At 38.6% G+C, this 25,988-nt stretch overlaps 1 protein-coding gene across 1 annotated transcript in view; it reads left to right on the top strand.

Annotated features, from left to right (window-relative positions):
* Positions 1-25,988, top strand: part of LOC123520215 (lysophospholipid acyltransferase 7-like) — a 110,223-nt gene that overhangs the window by 75,438 nt on the left and 8,797 nt on the right. Inside the window, exons 6-8 of the mRNA XM_045282298.1 lie at positions 3,121-3,291; positions 18,797-18,935; positions 20,877-21,065. Of these exons, the coding sequence (XP_045138233.1) occupies positions 3,121-3,291; positions 18,797-18,935; positions 20,877-21,065 (499 nt within the window). The remainder of the gene's footprint in view (positions 1-3,120; positions 3,292-18,796; positions 18,936-20,876; positions 21,066-25,988) is intronic.

The raw sequence follows: 25,988 nt of genomic DNA, 5'->3' as shown, positions 1-25,988 counted from the left end.
GATGTCACAAACCAATGCCCTCGTCCGCGCCAGGATTTGAGGCAGGTCAAGTGTCTCCATCCGCGAGCCCGCTCTCAGTAGTCGCCTGATGCCTTCCGGAAGACCAGCGAAAAGCACAGGCGAGTCCTTCTCGGACATACCTCCGAACAGTGATGCCAGGCGGCGTAACTCCGCCAAAAAGACATCCGGACTCTCACCAGCTTGTAGTTTCCGGCAGATGAACTGTTCAGTATGCGATATCTGAATCCACGGCAAAAGCGCCCACAAGCGCCACCTTGATCTTCTCAACTTTCTTCCTGTCCGCCTCTGCAAGCTGCAAGTATCTGGCGAATGCACCTCCCGACAGACGCAGAGGGATAACACTGGCCACATCACTGACGTTGCGCAGCTTACAGATGAGCTCGAGCTTTTCTATCCATTCCACCACAGACTGCGCGCCTGAGCCGTCGTACTCGGTATCAGTCTCAGATCAAGGGAGGGCTGGTCTGCCATAATGCCTAGATAGCTTGTAGCAGGGCGTAACTCAAACACTGTTCTCCCAATTGCAGTTTATTACAGAGCACAGAACTAGCAGCACAGCAGGCACCACAGTCTTGGTGATCACACGTCTCCAACGTCGTGTCTCCCTCCTCTCATGGCCGTCTCCTCCACTGGCACGGCGGCAACACATGTAGGGAGTCCCACGCACTCGTAAGGGCCCACAACTCGCCCACACTGGCTCCTCGTGCTTGATCCGTCGCTCGTGCCTCTCCTGCGGCACGACCTCGCACACAATCTTCGCTGGACAGAACAGGGGTAGTGGTGTGTATGGCGGCTGGTGTCCGTCTGCCGCTGCGCTGGCTAGCCTGGAAAACGTCGCCTCCTCTCATAGCTGCCGGCAAGAGCCACGTCAGTTTAGGGGATAAACTACCTTAATTTAACCACAAACGAGCGGTAGTGAGCCAACAACACTCCGTCAGTCCACAGCTACAAAGATAGTGCCAGAATTAAAGGACCTCACATATGAAGAATGACTGAAGGAAATGGAACTGCCAACCTTACAAGATAGAAGAGAATGCGGGGACCTAATAACAATGTATAAGATAGTAAATGATATTGAAAAGATAGATAAAGGATGGAAGGACAAGAGGACATGAAAAGAAGATCAGGATGAGGCAGTGTGTGAAGGATGTTGGAAAATACAGTTTTCCAAACAGAACGGTGGAAAAATGGAATGCATTGGATAATGGAATTGTTGTAGCACATAGTGTGCATAACTTTAAAGAAAAATTAGATAAATGGAGATATGGAGACAGGACACCATGAGCCGTGCTCGAACCCTGTACAATAGTACTGATTACACTTAGAAATTCAATAAACGAGTGAGTACAAATGGTGTTCTGCCCACAAGCAACTCTTCCTCTTTGCAATGCAAAAAACAGAAGTCTCTAGATGTCATGGTTACCAAAATATCACAGGTTGAATGAGGTAGTATCATAGGTTTATATGGCCTTGCGTCTGATTGGGTTCAGCGGCTTTGGCTAGAGCGATAGAAAATGGGCCCCTTGTATCCTCTCTCTCTCTCTCTCTCTCTCTCTCTCTCTCTCTCTCTCTCTCTCTCTCTCTCTCTCTCTCTCTCTCTCTCTCTCTCTCTCTCTCTCTCTCTCTCTCTCTCTCTCTCTCTCTCTCTCTCTCATTCAAAAGTTGTCTCCTCGTAACATGGCGAGAGACCCGAGGTATAGAAGTAAGGTGCACGGGAGAGGTGGCGGAATCAGACACAGTGAAATCACTGTCGCTCCTACCATCCATCGTTGGTGACACAGTGACAAAGAGCATATGTTTACTCCTGATGAGTGTTGTCAGCTCACAAGCAAAGAAAACGGGAAGAAAATAGTCAAAATATAGCCGAGAAAAGCCTAAACATCCATCGACGTGTCCCGAGTCTTGCGTGATGAACGTCTATTAATGTGTCCCGAGTTTTGCGGGTTAAGTTGTTATTTTGGGCAATATAGTTAATTTATATCATGCATACAATAAACATTGTATTTATCTGATGTTAAATCTATATTTGGTTGGTATTGAAAGCATATTAATTTTTTTGGGGGGTAAATTCATATCACAAGAAAGAATAAATTCTATTTCCACTAATTTCTATGGGAAAAATTGATTTGATATACAATTTTTTTTATATACAACGATCGTCACGGAACAAATTAAATTTGTATGTGGAAGTACCACTGTATTCCTCTTAAAATTTTAGGTAAATTAATTTGTCTAAACTGCTACTATTACAATTAATATTATTGAACTCTTACAGCTGTTTATTCTAAGAAAAGAATTGTCAGAACTTATTTATTATGCAATAAATACAGCATATTTGAGGGAGATCTCATTCATAGTCCTTATACTATCTTGTTTACAAATCATACTGGTAGATGATGGTGATTACATAGGCTGTTTACCTGAATTGTTGGACTTTCAGATTCACTTCCTTGAAAATGCATCTATCTTTAAACAGTGTGCTGTATAAATTAGCACTGAGTGCCATGTCTTACATTTGAAAATGTAGGCACTAGGTACAGCTTAGTCTTATAAGCTGTTTATTTTAGTATCCTTCATAAAACAATGAATTAGTATTATCTAATTAAAGTATTTAGTAAGAACCAAAAACCTAAGCCTCTACTCTAAACAAAAGATTAGCTATTCATCAAATTTGTTTTTTCCCAATGACAGATGGCACCATCTTAAGCAACACAAACTTTTTATCTATTTCTTTTACCATTTGAGATTCATGTAATTAAGCTTTAGCATGTGTGGTATGCACCAGCTCTGTTATCCTATGCAATGAATATCTAAATTCAAGTTTTCTTAAACGTAGTAATTAATTCATTTTCCTTAAATATTTATAATATTTAAGTTAATGTATATTTTGATGATAAATGGCTTAAATGGTTGAGAACAAGTGCCCAAAGCTAGAATTAGCAGGATTATAGTGTACTACTTGTATTCACTAATATGTGTAATTCTGATCAGATTCCATAATCCATTTTTGTACAATATGTATGTTAATAAATTTGTCAGGCAAATTCAGTTTTTATGTTTTTTTGTTAAAAATATTATTCATTAATCACTTTCTTTCAGATCAGAAGATTCAAAGATTGAATATAGTTTTGAAACAATTCACAACATAGATGAATATGGAGCAGACTTCACTCCAACAGTTCGAGCAGGGATGAGGTGTTGGAACATGACTGTTCAGTACTGGCTAGCTAATAATGTCTACAAGCGTTTGAAACTCATAAAGCCAGTGAGGTAAGTGTTCTATATTATTGTAAGTGATTTTATGAATTCATTTGTATTATAGAAATATTTAATATTGTATTTTATTATAGTACTTTACATTACATGCACTTATTATTATGTGATATCACATGACATTCAGAGTCTCTACCAGGGGTTGGCAACCTATGGCTTGCAAATCAAATCTGGCTCTTTTGACTGCATCTGGCTTGCAAATAAATTTTTAGCTGACATTTCTTAACATGATAAGTAATGAATGATTCTGCTGTTATTTCATAGCATGTGCCATCAGGTGGGAGTGGGACATGTGATTGAGTGTACTGGTGAAAACATGTTCTTTCCTTGCATGTTATGCTCCAAAGATATATGAGGAAGCTACTCTTAAACTTGTGAGCACCCCACCATTCAGTGAGGTTTTGCTAGATGACTTGATCTTGATCTTGATACTATAGGTGTTCCCAGGATTTCTCCTTAGGTAGGCCTTAGTATCGGTAGCTCCTGTAGGGGACAAAAAGAAAGAAAGAAAGAAAGAAAAAGAAAATAAGAGCAAAAACATAGACCAGACACCATGTTTCATACTACTAATTCCTGCATCTAGCACACCAAATTCTCTCCTGGAACTCCTTCATAGCTTCAATCATTCTTTCACTCATCTTGTTGGCATTGGCCAACAAAACTTTGCAGTAGACCTTGATCTTGATCTTGACTGTACAGGAGACCACTGGGATATTTTGCAAGAAGCTATTAATTGGAATCCCTACTTTTAACAATATACAATGTAGATGGAAGAAACTATGAACTCAAATAAAAATACCTGAAAAATTTATATAAGTACGTTTCTTGTATCATATTTGATGGCTCACAAGCCGCATGGGCTCATAAGATGCACCCACTTTTGGCAGACATTGAAATGAAAAGAAAGATAAATGAGCAGGTTTAAGCTCTGAATATGAAGTGAAGGATTTCACCTGATACTTGAAGACTCACATGCTTTTAGATCATTATAAGATCCCAATATTTTGCATTTAAAAACTTTGATCTTTGCTAGTAGGCTACACACCAATCCTGCTGTGACTTGTGAGATGTAAACATATACCTGGCATATGGAGTTAGCAGAGACTGAGAGAGTCAGAGACTACAAGGCTAATATTCATATATATATTTTTTTTATAATCATCTTTTTACATGTATGAAAGGTAAGAATGTTTAAAGATAAGTGCAATTTGAATTGTATGAAAGTGTGTCTTACTTCAAGGAGTAATGGCATCACAGTAAAGAAGAATGAAGCTTGCCCGTGTCAAGATCAATATCACCAACACTGACCGCGTTTTTTTTTTTGGTTACCAGTAAATATGACCTATTATATATTGTTACCTTGAAAGAAAAAGTTGTTTTGTGGTGTAGTACTTATCATCACTTTGTTTACATCTGCAAAGATGTCTGTGGGTTTGGTTTTGAGCCTCTGTTGCCACCAACCTCTGTTTCATAACATAACATAACATAAATAATAGGATAACAAAGGGCCACCAGGGCCCATCTAGGTTATCCTGTATCAGTTGCACAGCGACCTCGTCACCAGTACTTAAAGATACACTTACAAGTACACAATACATTATATACTAATTCTAAATATTTGACCCATTAACAGGGCTAAATCCTGCAGCGAATTCCTCTACAATCTGTGATCCCCATACATGGGAATCATGTCTTGTTTAACTATAGTAAATTTCTTATAAAAACTATCATGCAGCGCTATACATAATTATAAATCTAATGAATTTAAGTGCTTATCTAATCTGTTTTTAAACATTTACAACCCTCTCTGGCAATGCATTCCAGAAGTCTACCACCCTATGACTAAAGAAATATTTTCTTATATCTAACCTGCAGCCTTGCTTTCTAATCTTCCTGCCATTATTTCTAGTCCTACTTCCCTCCTCTAAGGTAAAGAAAGATCTCGCATCTATGTAGTTTGTATCTGAGAACATTTTAAATAACTATATCATATCCCCTCTTATACATCTCCTCTCAAATGAAAACATGTATAATTCCTTTAATCTATCTCTATACTCCAGGCGCTTTAATGCTGGTATCATCCTAGTTGCTCTTCTCTGAACTGCTTCTAACATGTTGATATCCTGCCTATAATGGGGTGACCAGGCCTGTATGCAATACTCTAAATGGGGCCTAACATAGTAATTATATAAGCTACGCACCACTTCCTTACTTTTATAACTAACATTTCTATTTATAAAACCCAGGATCCTATTTGCCCTATTTCTTGCTTTTAAACATTGCTTTGAAAATTTCATAGTCCTGTCTATCACTACTCCTAAATCCTTTCCTCCTCTACTGCCTCTAGCCAACATCCCTCCATCTCATAGCTAAAGTTTGTGTTGTCTTTACCTAAATGCATAACCTGACACTTTTAGAATTAAACTCCATCTGCCACCTGTCTGCCCATGCTATCAGCCTGTCCAGGTCTCGTTGTATTCTGTAATTGTCCTTTTCACCCTGTACTGCACATGCTATCTTAGTATCATCTGCAAACTTTGATACTTTGCTACTAATTCCTATATCTAAATCGTTAATGTACACCAAGAAAAGAAGAGGTCCTAGCACTGATCCTTGGGGTACCCCACTAACCACTTCCTTCCACTCAGACATTGCCCCATTTAATACTACTCTCTGTTTCCTATCAGAAAGCCATTCACTAATCCAATCAACTAACCTACCCCTATCCCATGTAGTCTCAATTTGTACACTAGCCTCCTATGCGGTACCTTATCAAACGCCTTGCTAAAATCTAGATATATAACATCTATGCTATTTCCATCATCTAACTCCTTGGTAATATATTCTAAGATATCTAGCAAATTTGTAAGACAGGACCTCCCTGATCTAAAGCCATGTTGGGTATCTCTAATTAATCTATTCTCATTTAAATGCTCCCAAATACTACCCTTAATGATTTTCTCTAGTATCTTACATACTATACTAGTTAAACTGATCGGTCTATAATTATTTGCATCATCCTTCTTACCCTTTTTAAATATTGGTGTAACATTAGCTAACTTCCAGTCCTGAGGTATCTCAGCAAACCTAAGTGATCTTTCAAAGATTAACTTAAGTGCTTCAGAAATACTGTCTACACCCTCCCTAAGTACTCTGGCATGTAGCTCTTCAGGACCACTGGCTTTCCTATCTTCTAGTTCAAGAATAAATTTCCTAATAATTCCCAGTTTTATATCAATATTTTCTAAAGCTCTAAACTGCTCGTCGCACTGTTTGTAACAGGATTTCCTATTCTTTCCCTAGTAAATACTGAAGAAAATTGTTCATTCAATAATTCTACTATGTCTTCATTTTTATCCACTACTACACCATCTTTTCTGAGTGGTCCAATCCTATCCTTATTTCTTTTATCACTGACCTTGTAATAACTATATAATTTTTTGGGATCTTTACTCCCAGCTCTAGCTAGTTTTATCTCTGCCTGCCTTTTACTTTTTTATAACCTTACTCAAATCATCCCTGACCTGTCTGTACCTAATCAAATCTACATCTTCCCCACTTTTCTGCAACTCTCTATATGCCCTCTTCTCTCTGATCTGTCTACCTATCTCGTGAGTCCACCATAATGGCTTCCTGTTTCTCTGCCTTATATCTTTGTAAGGGATACACTGCATCACTATACCCTTTACTACAACCTTAAAAATATCCCACATCTCCTGTGCAGTTTTATTTCCAAAACTATCTTCCCAGTTTACCTCTCCTAATAACTGACGTAACCTACCATAATTGCCTTTCTGATAGTTTGGGACTCTAGTCTTATTCACTATATTATCCCTACTGGAATTAATGATAAATCTAATTATATGATGGTCACTGTTTGCTAAAGTCTCTCCTACCTCAACTTCCTTTAAACAATGCTCAATATTTGTTAGTACTATGTCTAAAACCTTCCTCCCCCTAGTAGGTTTATCTACCATCTGCACTAAATAGTTATCCTGAAAACTTTCCATAAACTTATTTTCACTAGCATCTCCTACCATCCTCTCCCAGTTTACTGACTTAAGATTAAAATCCCCTAAGATAATTGTCTGACTAGTACACCCTCTATTTATCTCATCTACCATAAGGTTGTCTACATCTGCTGACTGGTTAGGTGGTCTATAAAAAGCTCCTACTCTAATAATCTTACTTTTGTTTACTCTAACATCCAGCCATAAGGACTCTATTCTGTTGTCTACCTTAATACCATTAACCTGACTGGAAATGAAGGATTTTTTTACATAAATAACTACTCCTCCACCTATCCTACCAATTCTCTGGTGTAAATACATAATGTATCCATCTACTTCATATTCTTTCCTATTTTCCCTAAACATTTCCTCATTTACCCATGCCTCTGTGACACATACAACATCTAAGTCCTCCTCAACTATATAACTAGATAACTCATCCTTCTTGTTCCTAAGACTCCTGGCATTTACATAAAAACATTTAAGTCCTGCTACCTTCCTAGATGCTGTCTCTTTATTTGGAATCCTAATCTTATTCTCTCCTATTTGCAGCTGGAAATCTTTCCTAATCTTTTCACTATCTCTGTTTATCCTATCTAATTTATGTCCAACATCTTTCTTCTGGAATGCATTTGTTACCTCACCCCCTACACTCCATCCCAATTCCCCCCTCCAGACATCCACTCAGCACATCCACACCCTTCCTACTCAGATGCACACCATCCCTAGCATATAAATCCCTTCGCCCATAGAACCTATCCCATACATCCACAAAGCTGACACCCACATCCTTACACATCCCTTTTACCCGATCATTCACACCAATGGCTCTAGACAATCATTCCCTGCTAACATACACACGAGGCAAGATTCCTGACACTACACACCTCCTACCACTCTCCCTTATCTTCCCTAACATATCTCGAAATCTTGCCACTAACTCCTCCGACCCACCTGCTCTGACATCGTTCCCACCTATGTGCAAAACTACTACACCCTCCCTCTCCATCCCCCCAACCCTCTTCTGCACCTCCTCACTCACTGCCTTCACACCTGCACCAGGCATACACACGTTCATCCTCCTATCCCTGTCTTTCCCACAGAAAGTGCTATCTAAGTACCTAACCTGAGAGTCACCCACCACACACACCTGAGGTGTGCTAGGCACAACCCTCCTCCTCCTCTCCTCTATCCCCTTCTCTCTCTTTCACTCACCACAACCACCTCATTCACTCCACTCTCACTCTCCCCTTCCCCCTCCAACAAACTGAACCTATTTTCACACTCAACAGGTTTGGTCCTATCCTCCCTAACTGCCTCCGCTTTCCTTCCCCTCGCAACCTGCCATCTCTGCCCATCCTGACTACTATCTTTCCCAGTCTGGCTCACCTGCTCCTTCTTCTTCAATACTGAACCTTGGCCTCATAAGATGCAGGGTAATTTCCTGAGACATTTTTTTGGAGAAAAAGGTGCATCTTATGAACCTTCAAGTATGGTAAGGGAAAAATGGGAAAAAATATCACAACAAATATGTGAATGCTTCATCTGAAGCACGTTCATCTATGACTCTCACAGACACATGGTGTGTTTATCTAAGGCTCTCACAGATGCATGGTGTGTTTATCTATGGATCTCACAGAAATACATTTGAAAATATTTTATTTTCATGGCTCTCTGTACCAAGAAGGTTCACAATACTTGGTCTGTGCAATGCTTGGTGGCAAAAATATAAACTGTTGAGATATGTAACTTTCCTGAATAGACTTGTACTGTGTATGAGCAAGAACTGTGTATACAGTAGACTGCCAGACCTTGAACTCCTTGGACAATTTGGACTTCAACCAAAAAATTCAGTAAATTATACACCCGAAGGTTGACCAAAATCTAGACTGACCGGCAGACATTGGCCAATCAAGGTTGAGAAGCAACAGTTTTGCGTCTCTGGTCAGAGGTAGTCACAGTGGCTAAGTCTACCATTAGTACTATAATCGAAAACAATGATGCTATCAAAGCAGCAAATGTTGCCAAAGGATCAATTTTAGTGTTTAAGCAAAGACTCCATCACTGGAATTAAAATTAGTTGGGACTGCAAAGTCTGTTGTGCCCTCTTTGTCTGTGGAATGTTATCCGACTCCTACATCTTGCCTTCCCCCCCATTCCTCCAGGTTCAGGTTCAGGTTGTTTATTGGGAGTATTGCCTTTGCATCGGCACTCCTGACTCCCTTATGTTTCCTTTATTGTGGTGCCACTGCCTATTTTTTATTTTTCTTTCCCTTATTTTCTAGAACTTATAGAGTGTACTTTTATGTTCTATATTTTTTCCACAAAAAGGCACTTTTCCTATTAAATTTTCTTCGTCTTCTTGATAGGGTTACTGTAGTGCACTTGATAGGGTTACTGTTCCATGCAGGTTGGGCAGTGCAGAATAAGATGATGCAGCTCTTCATTATCACTTTCACGTATCATACACCTCATGTCCTCATTTTGAATTCTCTTCCTGTCCCCTAAATTTGGATTATTTGTTCTGCACCTAAATATGACTACTAATGCTTTTTGTTATCATACACATTATCCTGTCCCCCTATCTCGGTTCTCCATTTTCTTTATACTTTCAAGCTTGTCTTTTCCAGCATCTGTTGCTTCCATTGATTTGTATCCCACATTCTAATTCTTTCTCTTATTTCCTTATTTGTTATGTCTTTTCCTCTATTTCCGGCCATTTTCCTTTCTAGTATTGCCTCATTTCTCCACCTATTCTTTTTCCCTGCCCTCATCTCTTCCACTATCCTTCCCAGCAAACCATTACCTTCCTCTCTTAGTATATATTGTAAGTATTTTAGTTTCCCTTCCATTACTCCTGCCTTCATGCTTGAAATTCCTATTTCTCCCATGAGTGCTGCTTCTTGTGCATACCTTGGTGGCCCCAGCATCTAATAAGAGAGAAAATGAAAGACACAGTCATACAAGTGATCAAAGAAAAAGGAAGAATTAGTGGACAAAAAGAAGTGCATTATTATGTATGGACTAGAAGAAAAAAAGAATCCTGTGAAGTTTGTGAGGGGAAGGAGGAGAAACGTAGAAGAAATATTAGTGATGACTGAAAAGCTGCTTGGTAAGGCAGAACATAAAAATATTTAGATGAATAGAAGGATGAATCAGGTAGAAAGGGAAAAGGAGAGAGGACTGAGAAGTGAAGCTAAGGAAAAAAATGAGAGGACAGAGATTGAGAAGAAATTCTACTGTAGAGTGCTAGACATGAGGCTGAGGAAATGGTATTTTTGGGAAGGGAGAAGAGAAGGAAAGCATTAAGAGTCATGTTTACAAACAGATGGATTTATATCAGGATGCTTGGAAATTAGAGATTATATATTGGAAAAAGGATCAGATGTGGTATGTGTATAACAGAAACAAAGTTGAGTGAAGAGGTCCAAGTGAATTTTAAAGAGCAGGGATATAATGTTTGGAGGTGAGACATAAGGGAAAAAGCAGGAGTATTGATAATGACTCGAGAGGATATGTACATGAAGAAGCTACAGTACAGAGATGGATTGCCAGAGGTTTTAAACATAACAATTAAGACCAGTGGGAGGGAAGAAAGGAAGTATCATAGTTGCATATGTGCCACTGAAGACTAATACATAGAGGCTTGATATACATAAACAAATGCAAAGGGAAGTGCTAAATTGCCTTGGCAATATGTTAAGGAAGGACAGAAGGGTATTACTTTTGAGAGATTTAAACTGTAAACATGTTAATTGGGAAGAAATGAATACAATCTCTTGCTAGACCCTGGAGGGAGGAAACACATTGGACCATTGGGTGAAGGATTATACAAAATGTAGAGGGGAAGAAGAACCATCATTGCTGGATTTGGTTTCGTCGTGTGAAAACCAACGATACATCGAAACTCCTGTTGGTCTAAGGAAACTAACAGATGATATTATGGACCAGGATTTTTCTGGATTCAGGGATGAACAAGGTAATATGAGAGGGTTAATCAACATAGAAAGGAAATTAAGATATATGGAGATGATGTCGAGTCTAATGGACAAACAGGACCGCCTGATAACGGAAAACACTGAGCTGAAATTGAGATTAGTAGAATGTGAGAAGGTCAGTGTAATCAATCAGGGATTGAAAGAGGAGATACAAGAAATAAAGAAACAAAATTACGTACTAAAAGCTACATGCCACGATTACAAAAGCTCCATAAGGAGCTTGCTGGTTAAAGTGCATGACGGGATTGTGGACAGGACAGAAGGTGGATTGGGTGAACAGAAGCTGAATGAACTAAGAAATGAATGGAAGCAGGAGCAAGAAGAGGAAAAAGTAAAATTTTCAGAAGTTGTAAAAAGACAAATTCAGGAGAACAAGAAATTTGCTGTAATTGAAGTTATTAAAAAGAAAGAAGATCTGGTGCGGGATACAGTGGACAAGAAAAAAAGCTTCGTGATTTTTGGGATGAAGGAAAAAAAAAATCTAAATAAATTCACGAGAGAATGTGAAGAGAGAGAATTGGTCAAAACTGTTATCAAACAAGTACAAGACAGTACACAAGAACTAGACCAGGAGGTGGAGGAAGTGATCAGGCTAGGAAGATACAGTGAAGGGGGTAGGAGACCAATGAAGGTGAAAATTATAACTATCTTGTACATACTCTTGATTCTTCTTTCACTCTTGCCAAACTCTAATTTCTTGCATTTTGTCGTGTGTTTTTAGTTGTCTCGACATTCTTCCATTCCACATACACAGATCTTCCCTATCCATTTTTCCATGCCAATCATCACTCTGTCATTTCCATATTCTGTCCAAGTCTTCCTGGAGTAGTTCGCAATCTTTGTCACATCTCACTTTTCTTAACAATTTTGCATCGTCTGCAAATAGGCTCACATAACTGGACACCCCATCCACCATGTCATTTATGTAGACTGCGAACATTACTGGTGCCAACACTGATCCCTGTGGAACTCCACTCTCCACCAATCCCCATTCTGATGGTCTGTCCTTAATTATTGTTCTCATTTCTCTTCCTACCAAAAGTCTTCCATCCATTTTAGTAAACTGCCATGCACTCCTCCTACCATTTCAAGTTTCCAGATCAGTCTCTGGTGTGGTACCTTATCAAAGGCCTTTTTTAAATCCAGATATATTCCATCAGCCCAACCATCTCTTTCCTGTATTACATCTATCACCCTCGAATAGTAACATATCAGGTTTGTCGTGCATGAACGCCCTTTTCTAAAACCAAATTGACACTCACAAAGTATGTCATTTTCTCCAAGAAGTCTGTCCATCTATTCTTCACCACCCTCTCACACATCTTAGCTACCACACTTGTAAGTGACACTGGTCTATAGTTCAATGGGTCTCTCTTGTTACCTGATTTATAGATTGGGACAATGTTAGCTCTTTTCCAGTCTTGGGGCACTACACCTTCCCTTAATGAGGCATCAATTACTTCACAAACTTTTTCTGCCAATTGCTCCCTGCATTCTCTTAAAATCCATCCTGATACCCCATCAGGTCCCACAGCTTTTCTCACTTCTAAACTCCCCATCATGTTCTTGATCTCCTCCACAGTTACTTGAAACTCCTTCATAATCCCTTTCTGTTCCATTACCAGTGGTTTGTCAAAAGCAGTCTCCTTTGTGAATACCTTCCGAAAGCATCCATTCATAGCCTCTGCCATTTCCTGGGATCTTCACTGCATACTCCATTTACTTCTAAACTTTCAATACTTTCTCTATTTTTGATGTTGTTGTTCACATGTCTGTAAAAAGCCTTGGTTGGTCTTTACATTTATCAATTATATCCTTTTCTTGTTTCTTTCTTTCTTCTCTTCTAATCAACACATATTCATTTCTTGCTCTTTTGTAACTTTCCCACTGCTTAATCCGTCTTTTCCTTCTCCACCTCTTCCATGCATCCTCTTTTCTTGTTCTAGCCTTTTCACATCTATCGTTAAACCAGTCCTGCTTTCCAACTTCTCTATGTTGTCTTATTGGTACAAATTTTTCTCACCTTCTTTGTATATTTTTATAAATTCCTTCCACTTTTCATTTGCTCCTTAGCACTCTTGAATTTCATCCAATTTGTCTCTTGAAAGAATTTCTTTAGGTTTCCAAAATCTGTCTTGGCATAATTCCATCTTCCCACTTTATATTCTTCATTTCTTCTAGATTTCTCTTCATCTATCACCTTGAACTCCAAAACTGCATGATCACTCTTTGCTAAAGGGCACTCCACCCTCATCTCCTCAATGACCATTGGCTCTGTACTAAAGACCAAGTCCAGTCTTGACGATGCTCCCTCTCCTCCAAACCTAGTATCTTCTTTGACCCACTGAGTTAACACATTTTCCATTGCCAGTGTCAATAGTGTATTTCCCCATGTTGTCTCTGATCCTTCCATTGACCAGTCCTCCCAACACACCTCTTTACAATTAAAATCTCCCATCATTATAGTTCGTTCACAGCCACCCAACATTTCTTCCAGACATGTTCCTGTATCACTTATCATTTCTTCATATTCCTGTACTGACCATGCATTTGTCTTAGGTGGTACGTACACCACTATGTAGTGCCTCTTTTTTCCTTCATTAGTTTCTGCTCTGATCTTTAGCACTTCTGCCTTTCCCATACCTTTTTTCACTTGATCCACCTTTATATCTTTTTTAACCAGCAACATCACTCCTCCTCCCATCTTACCTACTCTATTTCTTTTCCAAACATTATATTTCCTTCTCCAACCATCATCAGGTCTTCTCCTCTCTCAGTTTTGTTTCAGTAAGACCCACAATATCTGGGTTCTTGTCCTCAAGTAATCGTTGAGTTCTAAAATCCCCGATATCACTCCATTTATGTTGGAATACATTACATTTCGCTCATATGTAAGTTTCTTTAGTCCTTTCTTGCTGTACTTTTCTGGGTTATGAACCACTTCCTCAGTCTCATATCCAAGATTCTCCAGAAAAACTCTTTCTTCTCTTCTGTCCTCTCTTCATTTTTTTTCAAAGCCTCCTTTCTCAACTCATTTAACATTTCTCTTTCCTTTTCACCGAGATCTCTTCTCAACCAAATCTTCCTTGTTGTTTCCTGCTGGGCTAGCCTCCATGACTTCTCCACCAATTCATCTACATCCTTTTGTGACTTAAGTTTGATTCTTATTGGCCTCATACCTTCTCTTGTGAACTTTCCAATTCTATGGAAGTCCTCTATTTCTTGTACTAGGTCTTTTCCCTCCTCCTGCACCACATTAATGATATTATTTATCACCTTTTTTATGTTTTTCTCTCTCTGTGTGTGTGTGTGTGTGTGTGTGTGTGTGTGTGTGTGTGTGTGTGTGTGTGTGTGTGTGTGTGTGTGTGTGTGTGTGTGTGTGTGTTTATATTTACACTGAATGTTACAAGGCGGGACGCATGTAACTTATCTTCGAGAGGAGAGGGGAGGAGGAAGGAGATGGGAGAGGAGGAATGGAGAGAGAGAGAGAGAGAGAGAGAGAGAGAGAGAGATGAGATGAACAGTCTATGCCATTGGGTAATTTTAGACACAAGGCGGGACACATGTAGCTTATCTTTAGTGATTGGTGGAGACAAGGATGGTGGGAGGAGCACTAGGATTTCAAAGACAGCATACGGCATGTGTAGTTGGTATCCAATACACTATACGGGACAACTGAACTGAAGAAAGCTCAGAAAAGAAATATGACGTCTACGTAGGCGTCACCGTATTTGCTACTGGGGCTTCATGACGCCTACATAGGCGTCACCGTATTGAAGGGGTTAATTTCATCCACCTTAATGTCCAGGTGACAACCAGTAACAATATCCAAAATGGCTGGGTCATTCATTAAGTAGTGAAGCCTGCCAGCCTCAAAAACTTTACTTGCCTCTACTGCTGCTGGAGCCGATGCTGGCCCCTGCTTCTGGCGTTTTTTGGAACGGAGTCCTGGCGTGTAGTGTAGTGCTGCTGAGCACCTCTAGCCCCGTGCCGCAGCTGACCATAAGGCTGGTACCTGGAGAAACTCTTGTGTGAAGGCGAACCTCAGTAACCTCTTGTTCTGGTCCCCGTGTAAGGCCACATAGAGGTGAGCTTCTTGGCTATGAACTTGTTCTTCCATTTTTCAGAGTCTTCAATTTGCTTGGCAGACTGAGACACATCATCACCAAACAGGAAACGAGTAAGTGGCACCTTGCTGGAACAAAGGTGGGCGTACTTGTGGTTCATCTCGCATTGCATGGCGAACCGCCTTGCCAAGTTGTTCTTGTTATTAGCATTACCCAACAAGGCCAATGCTCCATTAAGCACACTCACTTCTCGAGCTACCTCTGACAGGTCTTTGTCTTGAGCAACCTTATCCAGCATGCGCCAGAAGGGACTTCGTGACAATTGTTGCTGCCCGCAGAATGTCCTTGCTAACATCCTGTAACTGGTGATCCGTCTTCTTTGCGTCACTCCTAAGTGCATCCAAAACCTCTGGATTGCACCACTGGAGCTAGGGTGTGGCAGTTCTTTGGCTTCTTAGTAATATCATCTTCACAAATAAGATTGTAATCTTCACCATGCATTTCATCGGTAAACAGAAAGTTCACCATTTCTGCTACCTGTTAGTCAATGTCCTCAAAGAACATATCCAGAGGCCCAAATACCTTAGCATTATGCATTAATACACTGTCACTAAAGTTCTGCTCAGTGAGAGCACCAGCTTCACAGATAGGATCAGGGAATCCAGCGAAATTGTGAACAGGTGAAGCATTGTGCTGCGTACCTTGAGAAGTACTTACTCCCTCATTCACCCTGCCTGGCGTGGGGGCAGGCGGCAGTCTGTCCCTTTTCAACTTGTTCACCTCATCCCTTAACTCTGCAAGGTCTGTCAAAACCACATCCCAAGGGGCGGCATCCTATGAGGTAGGTAAGTGTAGCGAAGTGGAGAGCTTATTAACATCTACAGGCCCAAGTGTGCCATGGCCCGGCGAGTGGTTAGCCTCCCGCAAACTTCCAGGCCAGGGAGGACTACTGGCAGAACAACCTCCCCTAACCTGACTATGGGCATTCCTGCTGGTCCTGGAACCCAGGGAGGAGCCCAAGGAAGGTCCAGCAGACTCCTCTCCAGAGGAAGATGTGGCTGTCACTCTGTGGTACAATAAGAGCTGTAAGCTTGGTACATCTGCCACACAATAAAAATATAGCCACTTGTACGGCTCTACCCACTCCAAGGATTGGATAATGGGTAGAAGGCACTGTCCCCGCATAACGGGCGACATGGCCTTACTCAAAAAGGGGAAAAACACCAAAACAAGTTCCCGCACAACAAATGTCTGCCCTGCGTGACGTGGCAAAGTGTATCTCATGGGGAAGCTCCACTCCACAGAGGATGACTTGGTGAAGTAAAATTAAGGATCTATTTTGCGGATATTGAGTGGAGTAATATTATGTACAGAAATATAATGGAGTAAAAAAATTTGTACCTTTTTATAGAGTTAAGAAAAAAAAAATACATGCTTGGTACAATGCAAGATGCATACAAGCTAAAAAGGCAAAAGATAAAGCATGGAAGAAATTCATAAAACAGAGAAATTATTATAACAGACAGCAGTACAAGGATGCCAGAAATTAATATATTAGAGTATTAGAGGAAGTAAGAAACTTTGTGAAAGATGTAGTGAATAAAAGCAAAGATGAACCCAAACTTTTCTACAAGTTTATAAATGGCAAAACAAAGAATAAGGAAACAATTGAAAAAATCATTAAAGAAGGGAAGACGTACCAAACAGAGAAGAAAATGTAAGAAATAATGAATGACAGCTTCAAAATGGTGTTCACTGCAGAAAATGACTTTACAAAACCTGATAGGACATGGGATTGCCAAGGACTACAGGAGATTGCAGTGCACAAAGAAGATATTGGAAGATTATTGGAGAAGTTGGATGTCAAAAAAGCAATGGGGGCCAGATGTGTATCAGGCTGGGTGTTCAAAGAATGTAAAGAGCAACTACTGGATCCAATTTGGGAAATAATTACAAGTTCGCTAAATGAAGGGAAAGTTCCACTAGAATGAAAGAGAGCCAATGTAATACCGATATTTGAAGGAGGAAAGGCAACTGAACCACTAAACTACAGACCAGTGTCACTTATGAGTGTCTTGAGGAAGATGTATAAAATAATTATCAAAGAAAAATGGGTTAAATTTCTAGAAGAGGAGTAAGTCATATCGAACAGACAATTTGGGTTCAGGACAGGGAGGTCATGTGTATCAAACTTATTAAGCTTCTACTCGAGAATTATTGCAGGACTGGAAAACAGAGATGGATGGGTGGACACAGTATACCTGGATATTAAAAATGCTTTTGATAAAGTCCCTCATGGAAGATTACTTTGGAAACTAGAGAACATAGGAGGACTGCGAGGAACTTTGCTAGAATGGACAAGAGATTATTTGAAGGATAGGGAAGTGAGAACTGTGATCAGAGATACATACTCATTTTGGGGTAAAGTAACTAGCAGAGTGCCACAAGGGTCAGTGTTAGCTCCCATTATGTTTCAGATTTATGTAGACGACATTTACATTGGGATAAAGTTATATAAATTTATTCAGTGATGATGCAAAGATGTCTGCTGTTGCAGGAAGATATAAACAAGATCTATGAGTGGTGCAGGAAGTGGAAATTGGAGTTTAAAGCCAGGAAATGTCACATAATGGAACTAGGAAAGAGTAAGAGAAAACCGGTATGGAATTATTTGATGGGAGAGGAACAAATAATGAAGACTAAAGAGGAAAAAGATCTGGGAGTGATCATATAGGAAAATCTGAGCCCCGAAAAACACATAAGCAAGATATTTGGACTATCATATAAAATGTTGACTAATATAAGAGTGGCATTTCATTACATGGACAAAGACATGATGAAAAAAATCATCACAAGCATGATACGTACAAGGCTGGAATATGCAGTAGTGGTATGGTGTCCAACCTCTAAACAGAATATAAGAAAATTGGAAAGGATACAGAAGATTGCTACAAAGATGGTGCCGGAATTAAAAGACCTCACATATGAAAAACAATTGAAGGAAATGTGACTGCCAACCTTACTAGATAGAAGAGAATGTGGGGACCTAATAACAGTGTATAAGATAGTAAATGATATTGAAAAGATAGACAAAGAAGACCTGGTGCTGTTGACAGAAAAAGGTGGAAAGAGAAGAGGACATGAAAAGAAGATCAGTGTGAGGCAGTGTGTGAATGATATTGGAAAATACAGTTTTCCACAGAATGGTGGAAAAATGGAATGCATTGGATAATGAAGTTGTTATAGCACATAATGTGCATAACTTTAAGGAAAAATGAGATAAATGGAGATATGGAGACAGGACACTATGAGCCCTGCTTGAACCCTGTACAATACAACTAAGTAAATACAACTAGGTAAATACACACACACACATGTATAAATGTATAAAGCAAATTACTATTTATGATTCTATTTGTTTTGACAGAGAAGCTTTGACAATGCTGGCATCTGCATATTGGCATGGAGTGCATTCAGGCTACTACCTCTCCATGCTGACAGTACCTTTCATCCTCGCTGTGGAAGATTATTATGATCGCTTGCTGAGGAAGAAACTTGGAGACACTGTGAGTTTTATTTTGCATTATAGAGGTATCTGATAAATAATAATGTTGAAATGTGTAACTATCATGGCATCTTTCAACTTTTGTGTAATATTTTTTTTCTTTTGTTTAGAGCATAACTTTTTTAGAACATAATAACATAATTAATAAAGTAATTTCGTCATAGTTTGATATAATGAAATAATGCATTTGAAATAGTAAGTAGAAATTATATGAAATCGAATATGCACTTGACCTATGTAGCGTAGGCATCACTGCAATGAAGAGGTTAGAGCAGTGGTTCCCAAACTTTTCTTGAGGAAGTATCACTTGGAGGTTTCATACAGTCCCTGTGTACTAATTGGTTCCAGAAAAACTCAATTCCAGCAAATATCAGTTTATTCACAAATAGAATATACAAATGACTGATAACAAGAAATACAACTCAATTTAATGAGAGGGATGCATCTGTTTTTTCTCCACCAGCTGATTGATGCCAGATTATCGTGTGTTAGTCAATAATATTTTTTTTTTCTGAGAAATTTGTTAATTTAATTTAACTAATAATATGATCCTGAAATTGATCATGTACCATATGGAAAGCCTTCACGTACCACAGGTTAGTTACCACTGGGTTAGAGAAACTAATTAGTTACCAAAGACTTAATTCCTAAGGTTGGTAAAAGTTTACTGCTTTGCATTTCAGTAAGGCAAATTTGCTCCAATATATGATTATGAAGTGAGTTTATTTTTTTATATGGTTATAAAATGGTATTTTTTGTGAAGCAGCCTTTTCTTTGTATTTGTTTTGTGTCTATGTGTGATTGCAGGAGGCACTTCAATTTACAAGTAGATAGATAGGAATCAGCAGCAAGCAATGAGGAAGAGGATAGTAATATGGATAAACAGGTTACAAGAGAATATTAGGACACCAAAAATTATGATGATCAATTATTTCCGAAGCTATCTTGTAAAAATAATTTAAAATTAGTAAATTCATGTTTTACATATATTACAAAAGTCACTGTATTTACCTTCTTTCATTTGTAAGCTTTGTAAAATAGAGAAGTAATGTTATAAAATGTTATTTTTTTAAATATTGTACAGAGTAACCATCACTAATCTGGCACTAATACTCACTGATGTAATTTAAAATTTCCTGGATTGTTTCATTAATATGCTATTGCTACTGTCATTTAGTGCTATGTAATGAGCTGACATCAATTTCAAACAGAGAAACCATTCCAATTAGATTTTATCTTTTTTTTTTTTTTTTTTTCTTTATTAAACTAGTTCAATTTTAGCTCCAGCTTGTTGTGTTATTCATAAAAGATAAGGTTAGATTAAGAAAAAAATGACAACTGCATGTCTATGTGAAGCTTATGTGAATCATGCAGCACTTATTCTTTGATAGTTTGTCATAAAGAAACGGAAAGAAATTTCTCAAATTCTTTGCCAACATTGTTGGCTGTACTGATACTATCAGTATTGGCTGGATATTGAATACAAATATCATTATTGACACAAAAGTGCTGTTGGTACAACTCTACATATAGATAATTTTGTAATGATTTCTTGGGTACAATTTCAGTGGTACAATGAGTTGGTTAACTCTTTGGTTAAGAGTACACTCTAATCTGCTGATCTCTCTGAAAGCCAGCAAAATCACTAAATTGGCACCCCACAGGTCTCACTGATGCCAAACTAGTGATGGTCAACCTGTATATGTTTTCCAGAATTTTTAGTTAACTTCTTGTATTAGTTTGATGATCGGTATCCTCTGATAGCGTAGCTAAATTCTTGGTGGTTTGTTTTCTCAGACAGTCATACTGAAAACTTATGCTATAGCGATGTTTCTTTTGCTTGTGTTGTTTGAGATTATATCATGTTGATTATTCCTTGTTCAAAGTTATTCAGTATTCAATTTAGGAGAGGTGATAGATTTCCTTTTTTTTTCCTTTTCAGGGAAAATGCCTATATGACTGGTTCTCATGGTTTGTGAAGATGCAGAACTTTGCCTATATGGGCATGGCATTCTTATTACTGCGTGTGGATACCACTCTTCATTATTGGCATTCTATTGGATACCTTTATCATGGCCTCATCATTGTCATGCATTGCATTGCTCAGTACATCAATCTCATCCTTGGCAAGGTGAGTTTATGGTGGCTTTCATTGCATTATTTTAATTATAATTAAAAATAAAACAAGGGAAGAGTATTATCTATAAACTCACATTGTAACAATAAAACTGATAATATTATCAGTTTTATTGTTACAATGTGAGTTTATAGATAATACTCTTCCTTTGTTTTTCATACCTGTTTTCCTATCTTAACTGGACTGCATAGAAAATCAAAAGGCTTATGAAAGCAATATGAAAGTTAATTTTGCCAATATTTAAGATATTGAGTAAAAGATGTCATGATTGATCTAAGTTAAACAATTTAGTGTATGAAAGTATGGAAGAAAGTCAACACTGGTAGATGCTGGGAATATAATTTGGTATTTGCAGGATTAGCAACAATGAATCTTTACATGTGAGTAGGATGAAAACTGGTTTATGATAATGATACATTTCCAGGGAGTGCTACTTAGAATTAACCAATGGTCATCATGTGGCAGGAGTTAGGGAGGGGATGGAGGTGCTTAGAGTGCACTACTATTTCTGGCTATCAGGACACAACATAGATGTTAGTTTGTTTGTTTTTTTTTTTTTTTTTTTTTTTTTTTTTACGGTAAGGCCTATAACGCCTGTAGGCACACTTGAAGAGTGTATGGGAAGCGCTGTTCAGCTTCCGCCCATTAGTGGCGCAGGCAATTTTATTTATAGTGGTACCCATATTAGGGCCCATATCACCACCCAAGCTCATCTTGAGTGTAACCACCTAGAACCTGGGTATCATGGTGACATGTAGGTAACTTTAAACCACTCGACAAATGGCAAAGTGTTTTAAGGCTGTACATGGTGGGATTCGAATCTACGCATGGATGTCTGCCCGATCCCACGCTCACCACCTTATCCACTGCGCCACCGCCCTCCCTAGTGTTTGGTAGTTGTACAATATGTTCATCAAGGTGTGATAAAAGAAGGATCGCAGCTCTGTATTGCATAGTAACAGCAATGTGTATGAAAAGATCAGAATGAAAGCCTATATAAAGCATTGGTGCAAAGATTGGTTAATGAAATGAAAAGAGTGAAGCAGTCATGTGACCATACTTTGGGAATTGCAAAACAGTTATAAGTAAAACTTTATCGATTACCTGAGAAGGAATCCGAATATACTCCATATTCTCCTTGACAAAGTAATATCATGCATCATCAAGCAGGTCACCATTATGTGGAATAGCATAATACCAGAAGCTTAGTTTGAGTATCTCTTGATGTTTCTGTCAAACTGATGCAGCTACAGCATCCTCTGATATATAACAAGGATTTCAAAGTTGAGCTTGTTCAACATCATACTGGATACATGTCAAGCTATAGTATATCACAGTCTAAAGAAAGAATACTTACTGGTAAAATGACATGCTTTTTTACAATAGATGTTTCTATTTATGTCATACTAGTATGAGGATTTCACAGAGTGGGTGAGCCTGATGTTGAGTCAAATCTTGTGATAATCAAGTTTGCTACAAACCACCACTTGTAATTGTCCATTATTTATAAAGCAGCTGAGATTATGTAGAAAATTATTGATGATAAAGTATCAATGAATTTTAAAAATGAAATTAATTATATGTGTAGTGCCTCATGAGATCAGGGTTGCATGAGTAAAGTGAAGTACTGTTGAATCTCGATAATTCGGACCCAGAGAACTTGGATTTCGCAATAAGTCGGACTCTGACTGACCCAGGAACTAAAATGGGAATTGAACTGCTCTCTCTCTCTCTCTCTCTCTCTCTCTCTCTCTCTCTCTCTCTCTCTCTCTCTCTCTCTCTCTCTCTCTCTCTCTCTCTCTCTCTCTCTCTCTCTCTCTCTCTCTCTCTCTCTCTCTCTCTCTCTCTCAAAAGTTTTGTTTACTTTCCTGTATCTTGTTTTCTGTTGACATAAAAAATCTAATTCCAACAGAAAAATTGCATTTTAGTTGTAGTTTAAAATGATTACAAACAAAAGTCAATCAGAGTTTATACTGATTTTGTAAAAAATTTTGCAGTGTAAAAAAACACAGATATTCATCCTAAAGATTTTTCATAATTTTGTCCTTGTTTTGCTATTTGCATTCATCTGATCGACATGAAATTTTCACACATGATTGTATATACATTGGTGACTTCCTGCAGTGTGATAGGATAATAATGCATCAGATCCCCACTTCTCTAGATAATATTATTCACTCGTACCTGAGGGTTCGGAAGGAGCCATCAGCAGCATCATGGTAATCTGCTGTTTTACATGTGAACTGGACACTCTCTGAGTCATTATTAGTGTGTTGAAGTGAGATAACAATACTGTGAAGTAATCATTACTCATCTGCTCCAGCTTTATACCTGTCTCAAAATAATATTTTGTAATAGTTTATTGTGAGAGTTATGTGATGTATAGTTGTCATGATGAAGGTAGTGAAAAAAAACAGTGTTTGAAAAGATCATAGCTGTCTTATGGTATAGTGAGAAGCTGGAGAAGTGTGGCAGTTAGGCGTGGGGTGAGGTGAGGGTCTCAGAGGGGGAGATAACACACATGATGGGCATGATGGACGGGAGGCAAGGGTTCAAGGTCCAGCGGTCAGCCACAGCTGTCTCGCAATGATATGTTTGTTTCTTGTTGTTTTCTCTTCTTCTTGAAGTTTCTGATTCTAATTCTCATCAATTTATGCTTGTAAGGACGTTATTTCTGAAGAAGCAGAGAGCTAAATGATGCACCTCCCCTCTTGATGCCTGGGCATGTACTGTGTAGGGCTTGAGTCAGGCTATGACCTCAGCTCTTTTCCACTCCGCTGGCACTGTTCCATTTTCTATTGAGCATTTTATAGAAAATGGAACAGTGCCAGCGGAGTGGAAAAGAGCTGAGGTGGTTCCCATATATAAGAGCGGAAGGAAGGAAGAACCTTTAAATTACAGGCCAGTATCACTAACTAGTGTAATATGCAAGATGTGTGAAAAAGTAATAAAGAAGCAATGGATCAAGTTTCTTGAAGACAACAAAATATTATCAAATAGCCAATTTGGTTTTAGAAAAGGTCGGTCATGTGTGACAAATTTATTGAGTTTCTACTCTAGAATAGTTGATAAAGTACAAGAGAGAGAGGGATGGGTTGACTGTATTTATTTAGATCTAAAAAAGGCTTTTGATAAAGTGCCACATGAAAGATTACTATGGAAGTTAGAGGAGAAGGGTGGCTTAAAAGGAAGCACATTGAGATGGATGTGTGTGTGTGTGTGTGTGTGTGTGTGTGTGTGTGTGTGTGTGTGTGTGTGTGTGTGTATTTACCTAGTTGTATTTACCTAGTTGTAGTTTTACAGGGCCTGGGCTTTATGCTCGTGTGGCCCCGTCTCCATATCTACAATTATCCAATCTTACTTTACAAGTGTGCACACTCGTTGCAGACACTACTTCTTCATCTAAACTGTTCCACGTCTCAATACATTTCTGCGGGAAACTATATTTTTAATATCTCTCAGACATCTTCCTTTCTCAGCTTTTTACTATGCGATCTTGTGCTTCGGATGTCATATTCTTCTCTCAAAATCAGTTTCTCATTATCCACTTGGTCCATTCCGTTGATCAATTTATAGACTTGTATCAGGTCTCCCCTCTCCCTTCTTTGTTCCAAGGTTGGTAGATCCATAGCCTTTAGTCTCTCCTCATATGTCATCCCTTCAAGTTCTGGGACCATTCTTGTAGCCATTTTTTGTAGCCTCTCCAATTTTCTTATGTGTTTCTTTTTATGAGGGATCTACACTACTCCTGCATATTCCAATCTGGGTCTTATTATAGTATTTATCAATTTCTTCATCATTTCTTTGTCCATGTAGTGAAATGCTACTCCAATATTCCTTAGCAAATTATATGTTTCTCTAAAAATTCTATCAATATGGCTTACTGGTTGATTGTTTTCTTCCATCGTCACTCCTAAGTCCTTTTCCTTTTTGACTTTCTCCAGTTCTACTCCATCTCCCATCTTATAGATTCCCACAGGTCGTCTTTCACTCTTTCCCATTTCCATGACATGGCTTTTGTTCACATTGAATTCCATTTCCACTTTTACTCCATTCCCAGATCTTATTTAGGTCTTCTTGCAGTATTTCACAATCCTCCTTTTGCTTTATAACTCTGCACAGTTTTGTATCATCCGCAAACAAATTTATGTAGCTGTTCACTCCTGGCATGTCGTTAATATAAATGAGGAAAAGTACTGGTGCCAATACTGACCCCTGTGGCACTCCGCTTTCTACTGCTCTCCACTTGGACTTCATATCTTTAACTACCGTCCTTATTTCTCTCCCCCTCAAATAATTTTCTATCCATCTCAATGTGCTTCCTTTTAAGCCACCCTTCTCCTCTAACTTTCACAGTAATCTTGCGTGTGGCACTTTGTCAAACGCCTTTTTTAAATCCAAATAGATGCAGTCAACCCATCCCTCTCTCTTGTACTCTATCAACTATTCTAGAATAGAAACTCAATAAATTAGTTACACAAGACCGTCCTTTTCTAAAACCAAATTGGCTATTTGATATTAATTTGTTGTCTTCAAGGAACTCGATCCATTGTTTCTTTATTATTCTTTCACACATCTTGCATATTACACTAGTTAGTGATATCGGTCTGTAATTTAAAGGTTCTTCTTTCCTTCCGCTCTTATATATGGGAACCACCTCAGCTCTTTTCCATTCTACTGGCACTGTTCCATTTTCTATTGAGCATTTTATGATGTTGTATATAGGACTTGCTAGTTCTTCCCTACATTCTTTCAGTATTCTGCCTGAGACTTCATCCGGTCCCATTGCCTTCTCTTCATCCAGTTCCTTCATTAACTCTTATATTTCAAGCTTGGTTGCTTTAATCTCTTTCATATAGATTGTCTCTCTATTACCCTGTGGCCTCTCAAATTTGGATTCTTTAGTAAAGACCTCCT

This window comes from Portunus trituberculatus, chromosome 46 (genome assembly GCF_017591435.1).
Source record: "Portunus trituberculatus isolate SZX2019 chromosome 46, ASM1759143v1, whole genome shotgun sequence".
Classification (NCBI taxonomy): domain Eukaryota; kingdom Metazoa; phylum Arthropoda; class Malacostraca; order Decapoda; family Portunidae; genus Portunus; species Portunus trituberculatus.
The sequence above is the reverse complement of the archived record's forward strand: the minus strand, read 5'-3'. Positions and strand labels throughout refer to the sequence as shown.